We start from the raw sequence: 11,531 nt of genomic DNA, 5'->3' as shown, positions 1-11,531 counted from the left end.
CCCCCCCCCGAGACACTTCTATTCAGAGCTCACAGAAGGAGAATCTAAAAGATTACCGTTTGGACATAAGCGTTCTTCCCCCAAGCTCTAATCAACAGTCTTTCCGTGAGAGATTTGATAGACACGGGAAAAGCTTCGGAGACAGAGTCAGCACGAAACAAACTCGTAACCCTCCACCAGAGAGACTTCCAACCCTTAGTGAGAGGCCAAAACTCTCCTGGAGAGAATCGCCTGTCCAGGATAGACCCAGTTCCTACGCTTCTCCTCCATACTCCAAAAGCAGAAACCACTCAGGAGCACCAACACACAGAAGTAGGGATCTTTTCCCCCAAAGGAGCCAAGGCCAATGGAGACCTAAGCAGACCCTTGAGCCACAACAAACTTCTGAGGCTGTGGAAAATTTTGATCATCGTGCACCGGAGAAGACCTTCGCAATTGAGCCACTGCACACAAGAGCCAATGGCAATCAAGTCCTTACCAGAGAAGCTATAATGGAAGATTTACATAAGGTGACAAAGAAATACCTGAGTTGCCCTGACCCAGTGGAAGCAGCAGTTAGAAGACAAAGAGTCCTCTACAGTGACGATGAAGGCCTAATGGAAGCAACATCAACAACTATCTCGGCATCCACAACAACCCAGCTCCCCCTTGCAGCTGAGACTACTGCTTCAGACAGTAACCCGGTCACTCCCCCACCGGAGCAAGTAAACCCCCTACAAGCACTCATCTTCCCGCCCAATCTGGTTATTCATAGCCCGCATAGTAGGGCAGAAGAGGACGAAATTTTGGATCCCTACTACAGTGATGTCTCCCCTCATCATGCGCTCCAAGAACAAACAAATGAAGCTGATAAATATGCAAAACTGAAATCAATCATTGTTAGTCCTCAACCAACGCAAGTTGATAGACCTATTGAACCTCAAAACCATTTGAAATCACCTGAGGAAAATGAAACGCTACGGGAGTTTCAATCCAAGTTGAGGAAAAGCATGTGCATACGTTAAGAAAAAGATCACCAAAAGCCACTCCAAATATTCTCAGAGGGGTAAGTTCAAAGAAAGAGAAAATTAGCACAAATCCAAAACTCCCCTGGAAGAAATACTGCACTAGCTGGGAAACCTGTAAACAAGAAACAAGCAAGGTTAGAGAAGACACAGATTGATGCGGGACCATCTAAAAACCCCCCTATCAACTTAATCCAAGCGATGTCTAGGAGGAAACCGGATTTTTTGTCTCTTCCACACCAGGCTCTTTAGCCATTCTTAGCTGGAATTGCTATTGGTTGGGGAACCCCATAACAGTCCAGCGGCTAAAGGAGATCCATAGAAGGAATGCTCATGACATCATGTTTCTTATGGAGACAAAACAAACCGATGAAATGGTGGAAAAAAAACTAACATGGCTTCATGATCAAACCCATTTCTCTGTCCCACCGCACTCCCCTGGAGGAGGAGGCTTATTCCTAAGCTGGAAGAACAACATTGATCTCTCTGTTCTATCATCCTCACATAATTTCATAGAAACAGAGATCACAACTAAAGGGATCACCTTTCACGCGATCTTTGTATACGGTGAACCTGATCACACCAAGCGGAACACAAGATGGGATAAGCTATCAAACCTAAAACCTAGTTCAGGAGAACCGTGGTTCCTAACAGGAGATTTCAATGAACTAGTAAACAACTATGAGAAGAATGGAGGCCCCGAAAGAGCTGAAGGTACTTTTGGTTCCTTCCGCATGTTCTTATCACAAAACGACCTCTTTGATCTAAAACACACATGAGATTTCCTAGTGGAGAAGAATAAAAAGAACACACCTGGTCCGGAGAAGACTTGATAGGTCTTTAAGTAATCTGAATGGACTGATCTCTTTCCTTCTTGTCGGTGCCAATACCTCAAGTTTGAAGGTTCTGATCACCGTCCTATCATGTCTTTCCTGGACACTTCCAAAAGCAAGGGTCAACATATTTTCAGATATGATAGAAGACTGAAGGATAATGTAGAGATCAAAGCACTAGTATATTAGATTTGGAATAACGCAGTTACCTCAGTCTGGAAGCCAGACTCTCGCTCTATCGTTGAGCAATCTGCAAATCGTGCAAAATGTTTCAGGAGAATAGTAAAAACTACTAGAAGATCTCAGAGAAGAATTGGAAATTGTCATGTCGAATCCAGTCCCAGAAGAAGAAAGAATCAAGGAGATCAATGCAAAACTCCTAGCATCATATATCTCTGAGGAGGCTTATTGGAAACAGAGAAGCCGTCAGCTATGGTTAACCCTGGGTGATTCAAACAGTTATTTCCATGCAGTGAAAAAAACTAGAAAAGCACGAAACCGACTGTTTGTGTTGGAAGATGATGAAGGCATACCATGTTTCGAAGAAGACCAAATCTCAACCCTCATCTCTGCCTATTATGAAAAGCTTTTCACAGCCAAACCAAGGGAACAACGACTATGAATTTGAAGCTATCCACAAATGTGTTTCACAAAGTGCAAATGAAGCTCTTATAAAAGACCCAACCACCGCGGAGATCAAAGAGGCTTTGTTTGCAATCCATGCAGATAAAGCCCCTGGCCCGGAAGGCTTCTCTGCAAGTTTCTTCCACTCAAACTGGAGCACCATTGTACGTCCATATTCTCGGAGATCCAGAGTTTCTTCGCCACAAGGGTCCTTCCTGCATCACTGAATGAGACTCATATTAAACTGATCCCAAAGATTCATGGTGCTAAAAGAGTGGAGGATTGTCGTTTAATTGCCTTGTGTAATGTTTATTATAAGATAATATCCAAGCTCCTCTCTCTACGACTGAAACCGGTTCTTCCATCCATCATCTGCCTTTTTTCTGGAAGAGCAATTTCAGACAACGTGTTAATCACTCATGAAGTTCTTCACTATCTCAAAACATCTCAAGCGCAACAAAAATGTTCCATGGTTGTCAAGATGGATATGTCAAAAGCCTACAATCGGGTCGAATGGGATTTTGTTTCACAAGTACTGCACCGACTAGGTTTCCATGAGAAATAGATTAATTGGGTTATGGAATGCATCACATCGGTCTCCTACAAATTCCTAATCAATGATAACATCTATGGAGTAGTAAAACCTCACCGTGGAATTCGCCAAAGAGACCCCATCTCCCCCTACATCTTCATTCTCTGTGGGGAAGTTTTTTCTACAGAGTCGGCGATGCATGTTTTCTTCACCTGTCGTTTTGCAAAGGAAGTCTGGAAACTCATCCCGTTAAAGAATCCAGTTCACATAGCTGATGATCTAGACTTCAAGAACGCAATGATTCTCTTCCGAAGAGCCACTTGTCTACTGCCGACAAGAATCAAACATAGCATCCTTCCCTGGGTATGCTGGTTGCTCTGGACTGCTCGAAATAAACTCATCTTCGAAGACAAAACCTCTACACCTGCGGATCTAGCGATAAAGGCTTTAACAGCAGCAAGGGAGTGGGATCGAGCACAACCTACATCAACAAAGTCAGCATCTTTTGGCGTGTCAAACCAAATGTCCTCAAATCAACGAAGCGCTTACCTGTCGAAGATAACATGCAAGGTTGACGCCGCTTGGGATTCCTCCACGAAGAAAGCGGGAATTGCCTGGATTAGGCCTGGGCATCCGGGTCTTTACGTCGGGTTCGGGTCGGGTCTTATCGGGTCCGGGTCCTTCGGTTCCTAGCGATTTAGACCCATATAGGTACCTATAATATTTCGGGTCGGTTCCGGGTCGGGTCTTGTCGGATCCGGGTCGGTTCTGATAGACCATGGATTTGACCCACTTTTACCCATGGTTTATAAGTGTTTTAACTATTAATTATTATATTATAGAGTCTATTTAGTATATTTATAGGATCAGGAGTGATTTGGAGATAATTGATAATTTTGGAGCATTTTGGAGATATTTGGAGTAAGCACCCAAGATGATCATCGAGTTCGACCATCGGTCGATATTGAAGAGGAATAATCGATTGATGTTCACATCTTGACATCTATCGACAGCGAAGCGCGCAGAAAGCCCGTTTGGTCACAGCCGACTTGAAGCCCAAGTCTTCACCAATTTACAAGATTATCCCTGACGAGTTTTAACTTAATTATATAAGCTTTGCCAACGTGTTAGAGGCAAAGTGTGTTTTTCTTGTTTTACTATTTTCACAGCAAAGGTTTTCTAGGATTTTGATAGATTGGAGAGAAGATCGAAAGTTATATTTGTGATTGGAACTCCATTGATAGATATTTACTATTCTAATGCAGTTTTCATACCTTATTGCTGTTATGAATTGCTTGGTCATGTCTGAGTAGTTCTCTTGTTCGATTTTAGGGTTTAAATAGGTTATGAGGGATTAACCTCAACTATAGATTGTTAAGTTGTGATATTAATCATTAGGATTGTCATTAATGTCTGATTCTAGATTAGCTACATAGAACTTGCCCTAGGATTGTTAGATATAAGCGGCAGCTTTAATCTCATCCTGAAACCATTTTAATTGAGCAAAGATTCTTGCTAGAGTAAGGCGAGAGCTGATCTAGTGAGCTTAGTGAGCACATTAACCCCGGGCATTAACACTTGACCAATAGCGTCGATCGATATTCAAATAGAATAATCGGTCGACGTTTTGAATAGTGCATCGATCGTTATTCATATAAAATCATCGATTGACACTGGTCAATAGATGAACCTAGAAAACGAGAGTCTAGTTGTTCGTTTATAAGTGTTGAGCTCTAGAATATCATGCATGCAACTTGTTAGGCATCTATAGGATTATTTTTCCAAATTTCCTGAATAAAAACCCTAATTTAGCTATTTCCTTTTTAAGCACCAAAACCTCAACCAATCAATCGAGCAATTACTTGCTCAAACAACTGCAACTTTACATTTAAATCATTAAATCACCTTACTTAACAAATCCAATTAGATTTATTAGGTTCCCTAGCTCCATGTGGATTCGATCCCTAAGTACTACAATTGAACATCTTATTTGAGACAGTAAAATCACTCCTTAGGGTAATTTGAGTGATATCAGGTTCGGGTCTATAATTTCAATACCCGTAAAATACCCAAAATTTTCGAGTATATTTTGTATCCGGGTCGGTTCGGGTATTTACGATCCGAAATAGACCCGAAATACCCGAACTGGACCCAAAAACTCTAAATATATCCGAAGAACCGCAAAAATATCCAAACATTTATCCAAAATAAGATCCGAAAACCCAAAACATACCCGAATTTTACCTGAATCCCCGAATTATATTTTCAAAAAAATCTAAAATTTTACCTGAAACCTACAATTATACCCGAAAATCCAAACTCGAAACTTTTAAAAAAAAATCCGAAATACCAAAAATATACCCAATCACCCAAATATACCTAGTATATACAATTATTTGCGGGTACTTCGGGTACCCGAACGGGTCTCGGGTAGGACCCGGACCTGTATTTTCGGATCGGTTCCGGTTCGGGTCTTCGGGTCCGGGTAAAATGCCCAGGCCTAGCCTAGATCACTAAGGATCCCTAGTCAATCCAACCAGAATCAGGTTTTCTGGCTAACGATTTCGTGTTGTCTCCTCTAATGGCAGAAGCTTTGGATCTTCGCCGAGGAATCGATTCCGCAGCAACAAAGGGGATCTCCAACATCGTCGTCCTCTTCGACTGCTCAACGCTCATCAGAGCAATTAACAGCAAGCATCAGATCAAGGAAATTTTTGGTATCCTCAAAGATATCGACCACCTCTCCTCTGGCTTTGGATCTATCCATTTTTCTCACATCCCTCATTCTCAGAACAAAGATGCTGATCTTCTAGCTAAACAAGCCCTTAGGGCCTTAACTATTTCTTCTATTGTATTGCAACCCTTAGTGGCCTAGCCCAGTCGGGCCCAGACTCTTATTTTTTAATATATTTGGTTGCACAAAAAAAGGTATCTTATCCATTGCATAACATTGTTTAGAAGCTTATAGTTAATTACTAAGCGAGGTACTTCTCTTTCTTTTCCTGCTTGATTATTGGAAACAATGGTAAACCAATGAGGTGAACTATATCAATCTTAGTACAAGACTTACCTTTCATAATGCTCTTTTCCAGCTGATGTTTCATAGTCGAAATAAAAGTGGGTACCAGACGTAGCGCTGAGAAAAAGCTTCCCTGAAAGTGAAAAGTGCGTAAGTAGACCGTGCTAATGAAGGGTTCCTAGGTGAAAACACGTATCTTACCTCCAACAACTTTGGGATTGATGCTTGTAAAGAATATAACCTTTGGCTCAGAGTTGTGCTCGTCAAACTTAGTTTGGAAAGTTACAGCACGATCATCAAACATACTGACACAAACATTGACATCCCTGATGCAATTTGATGTGTTAGTAACAAAGACGATGACAATTATTGGATAAACAAATATACAGCTTACCCTTCCAAACGCAGAGTCACCATTACACGTTGAGGACCGCGTAGGCCATCGGTGATCGTGCTCCTGACGGAACTTACTTCACCAACGATATCTTGAAAACTTGAAAGAAAAAAACAAACGTTAATAGAGGTGAAAGAATGCACTTGGATAAGTTTATTAAAGAGAAGATATATACCTGGGAGTTCTCTGTTAGTGTTTGCCAATGTCAGAAGCTGTTTGTGGCTGCGAAATCTGAATAACTCAGTCGGAATGTCCTTGTCCGAGTCAGTTTTTGTTTCAAAAAAAGTTCCATCATTGAAGTGTATGGACACCGGAGAGTCAGAGAGTCGGAATTTTGGGTTACTCCATGCGACGTCGAAACCACTGAGAGGGTAGATTGAGCTTTCACTGAGCCGCATCCGGAAAGTGTCAACGCGGCTTGAGTTGATGCTCCCGTGGATCAGCGTAGACTGCGACGAGTCAAGAATAAACCAAACAATTAAACACCTAGGTCTAACTGGCAGAAATAAGAAACATAACACTATCGGATTTACCTGTTAATCGAGGAGTAGCATGTCAAGACTCATAAGCTCTTCTTTCCTGACGTTGCGAGCTTCCTAGAACCTCAAAAGATGCACTTCAGCGGTGTTTGAGCAACGACATGCTCTTAAGTTAGCGAGAAGAACATAGGAAGACATATCGGAAGGCGTGCGTCGGATTGCTTAAGCTATAAATCTCAAAGCTATAGATCCTCATCGCTCTAAGACACACTTATTTATAGCGCCACCTTCGATCTGTTACAAAGCGGGTCGTCAATAAGAGTAAATGAGATGGAGTGGGAAGAGAGGTAGGGTAAAGCTTGATGACTGAATTAAAGATCGATTTTAATTAGAAGCAAGATGTTACAGAGAGGAGACGAAGTCGGAGACGAAGTCGGAGACGATGGAAAGAGGACAGCGTAGATGGGCAATCTCGAAGAGGGCACATGTAACCCTAAACGCAAGACGGGCCACATATACGAAAGCATGGCCCAAGCCCAGAGAAATGATTTCGAGATGGAGCAAAACAGGCCGCGTTTCGAAACACAAAAAAAAAGAATAAGAACTGAGAAGCGAGATTTCGAAACAAAAGGAAAAGGAGGGGTCGTGTCTGGTCGACACATGGCAGAAAAAGGAGCATGGATGGATGACGTGGCGCTCTAAGGAGCCTTTCTGAACTACTTTATTAATATAGATATATATATATATATATATATATATATATATATGAGAGAATCACGATTCAAATGGGAAGTTATAAGTATCCCAAAAGATATTAAACTGGATAGGTATTGATTTAAATTGGTTATCTAACTTAATTTATCGTGGTGCTTGTTATAATGTGAACAATGGAATTATTATATCTATCTTAATAATAACGAAGACTGGACAAAAATTATGGTTGTTCTTTTTTAAATTTGAACTCAAGAATTGTATAAATGGTTTAGCACAAACCATTCCATTATGAACTAAGGCCATGATCAAGGAATTAAATATAGTCAATAGATATATAAAACACATTTGATATAAATCGGATTATTTTTATTTATAATGGTTTTGATAACCAAAACATATACGATTGGTTAAATGCGGTTCATATCAACCAAATAACATGAAAAAAGCTAATCAAATGAATTTAATGGACTCATTTGATTTTAAGCACATTAGCAAAGATTTTGAACCCAATCGTATATGCTATATATTTAAAGATAACATTTTTAATTAAAAGGAAAGACATGAAATGGTAAAAATTTAGATGATGCAAGTGTTATTTTTTAAATGTACTTCAGTTTTAATAGATTAGATAAAAAAAAATCTTTTAGGGGAATAGATACTCGGCCAATTTAACTTTATATATTTTCAGTAACTTACCGCATTATTTGTTCCTAAGTTTTTTTCTGCATTTTCTGATTATTTTTGGGTGTATGTGTGTAAAATAAATGGTGAGAAGATGATGTTTTGGCTAAACTCGAGACAGAAAAGAGGATGTCTCTCATCAAAGCTTGGGAAGGCTGAGAAATCCAAAGTGGAGAACAAGTGAGTTTTTCTTTTTCTTTTTTCATCAAAGAATTGAGTTCTTCTTTTTGTGAGCAAAAAAGAGAGAAAATGAACTTTAAGGCCTTTAATGAATTTATGAAACTTTTGGTTTGTTTTTCTCTACGTATGTATGTAATCTTAACTTGATAACTTTATATATGACGCAGAGCTCAGAAGAAGCTTTCTTCAGTTGGAGCTTGGGAAAACAGCAAGAAAGCATATGCGGAAGCTGAGCTAAAAAAGATCGAGGTAAATAGGATTATTAATTATACTTGTAATATTTTGTTCTTTTATTTTGTTACGTAAAATGATAACACTTGTTAGATTTCTTCTAATTTAGTCCCTTGAAATCGGAATGATAACAGCAACAACTCATTAAGAAGAAGGCCGAGTATGCAGAGCAAATGAAGAACAAAATAGCTCAAATTTACAAAGAAGCTGAAGAGAAGAGAGCCATGACCGAAGCTAAGCGTGGGGAAGAGATTCTGAAGGCCGAGGAAATGGCTGCAAAGTACCGAGCCACAGGAACTGCCCCAACAAAGTTATTTGGCTGCTTTTGAGTTATGTGGATTTTGATGTTGCTTCATTAATTTTAAAAGAGAAAGAAAGGTTTCTTTTGTTATAAATCAATTGATGAATGTCCATAATCGGCCCGGTCTATAATCGGTTCATACACTTAGAGAGAGAGACAGTCCAACCCTAGAGAGAGAGAGGCGGCCACAACATGCAGAGAGAGAGAGAGAGGCAGCTTACTTTAGTTAGAGAAAAGGAAACTCTATTTCATTTTCCCTTTATGTTTATGATTTGTAATCTTTCCATATTATGTCTTTCAATTTATCTCTTTGTAAACTCCTATATATAAGGGCACCTTATGTTATGATTAATAATACACAGAAACTTACAGCTCTAAATCCTAAGTTTCACAACACCTTATCAGCACGATAGTCTCTAAACACCTTGAGCCTAAGAAACCAAAATCGCAAACCCTAAAACCCTAAACCTAGCCGCCCCATTCATCTAACCCTAATCCGACGAACCCGGCGAACCCTAACCCTAGGCGTTCCCTGTTCCGTCTCAGCCTCAGCTCGCGTTCCCGTCTCAGCCCCAGCTTGCGTCCGTCTCAGCCTCAGCTCGCGATCCCGACTGCAAGCGTACCGTCCGAGACCCGATAGCGATAGGCACACGTTCTCCGTCTCAGCCTTTCACGATCCGACAGCGATCAGCTCGTGTCCAGCTCACGTCCGTTCGTCCCAGCTAGAGGTTCATCTTTGGTGGTCCGGTTTCAACAATCATCAAACTAAAGGTAATTCGAATTCTGAAAATATAAGAATCGAATCTGGTTGTTTGTAAAGATTGAAACCCTAAAACCTAATCTCTAAGATGAAAGCCATAGGATAATAGATCAATCCCTAAAGAGTAAATCGAAGCTCGAATAAGTTCGATCCCCTAAACCCTAGAATCGAGATTGATCCATTGATCAATTAAAATCAAAGCCTTAAAGGTTTTTGAATCTCAAATCAAATCTCCTTGATCTAAGATCAAATTTCAAAAATCCCTAAAATTGAAAAATCGATTTTTATTGTTTAAAATTGAATCTTGATTGATTGATTGATCACCTAGAACTATTGATTAAGATTGTTTAAACTTGAATTTGAATGAATTGAGATTGCTTAAACTGAAACCCTAATAACCTAGTCTAGATTATTCTGAAACCAAATCTGAATTGTGGCCGTGTGGCCTTGCTGCATTCTAGGTTAATAATTCTAGACCTGATCATACGCGTGGCCGTGTGGCCTTATTGCATTCATATCCGAATCTGATCACAATTGTTTGATTGCAAATTGCACTTATAACTTTAGGAATGGTATTAAATCAAAATCAAGCAGCCATGTGGTTTGTTATTTGCTTGGCCGAATTTTGTTTGTATTAATTGCATCATATAGAAACATTGAATGTTATGATTGCAATTACATGACAATCTATATGCATAATATCGAACTGATTGCATACTTGGCCGTGTGGCTTGCTGATTGGCCGTGAGGCATAGATCTTGGCCGTTAGGCTTGATTGATTGATTGTTTAAACTTAAAACCCTATTCAGTTAAACCCTATTCCTAAAAGATCTAAAGATATTAATCTATGATTTCAGATGTCGAAAATCAACAACCTGGATTTTGCTGCCCTAAATCTCTCTGGAGATATTTACCTTCAATGGGCGCTTGATGCTAAGATCATCTTGAAATCCAAGGGTCTCGGTGAATGTATCACCGAGAACAGTAATCCTAATGAGAAGGATCGTTACAGAGCCATCATGATCATTCGTCATCATCTAGTTGGGAGTCTCAAGGATCAATATCTAACCATTGAGAATCCACTAGATTTTTGGAACGAATTGAAATCGAGATATGATCACCAGAGAACGGTGATCTTACCTAAGGCTGGGTCTGATTGGAGAGATCTAAGAATCCAAGACTATAAGTCCGTGGATGAGTACAACCCAGCCATGTTTAAGATCGTTTCAAAATTGAAATTGTGTGGTGAAAGTATTACGGATGAGGATATGCTTGAGCAAACTTTTTCCACTTTCCACACAAGCAATGTGCTGTTACAACAACAGTACCGTGAGAAAGGTTTTAAGACCTATGCTGATCTTATTTCTTGTCTCTTGCTTGCTGAGCAGAATAATGAATTATTGATGAGAAACAGTGAGATGAGACCTGTTGGCTCAGCAACACCACCTGAAGCACACACCACTGAGGACAATAAAGAGTCCCGCCATGTTCAAAGAAACGGCTATCATGGCCGTGGTCGAGGGAGTAGAAACGGACGTGGCCGTGGACGAAGTTCCTTTGGCCGCGAATGAGGGAATCAGAATGGATGAAATCATGGACGTGATCATGGCTCATTTGGAAGAGGCCATGGTCGCGGCCGTGGATCTTCTTTCAAACCTCAACACTCGACTAATCTGTGTGTCATAGGTGTGGAATGAGTAATCATTGGGCTAAGACTTGTAGGACTCCCAAGCATCTAGTTGATCTCTATCAAGAGAGTTTGAAAGGGAAGAATCCTGA

General features: G+C 40.2%; 1 protein-coding gene across 1 annotated transcript in view; it reads left to right on the top strand.

The window, feature by feature from the left end:
- Positions 1 to 9,020, top strand: part of LOC106309028 — a 10,111-nt gene extending 1,091 nt beyond the window's left edge. Inside the window, 7 exon segments of the mRNA XM_013746116.1 lie at positions 27 to 991; positions 1,449 to 1,478; positions 6,510 to 6,535; positions 8,375 to 8,432; positions 8,434 to 8,460; positions 8,628 to 8,709; positions 8,826 to 9,020. Of these exon segments, the coding sequence (XP_013601570.1) occupies positions 27 to 991; positions 1,449 to 1,478; positions 6,510 to 6,535; positions 8,375 to 8,432; positions 8,434 to 8,460; positions 8,628 to 8,709; positions 8,826 to 9,020 (1,383 nt within the window).
- The last annotated feature ends 2,511 nt before the right edge of the window (positions 9,021 to 11,531 follow it).

The sequence above is a fragment of the Brassica oleracea genome, chromosome C8 (assembly GCF_000695525.1).
Source record: "Brassica oleracea var. oleracea cultivar TO1000 chromosome C8, BOL, whole genome shotgun sequence".
Lineage (NCBI taxonomy): Eukaryota > Viridiplantae > Streptophyta > Magnoliopsida > Brassicales > Brassicaceae > Brassica > Brassica oleracea.
This window is presented reverse-complemented; position numbering and strand designations above follow the sequence as displayed.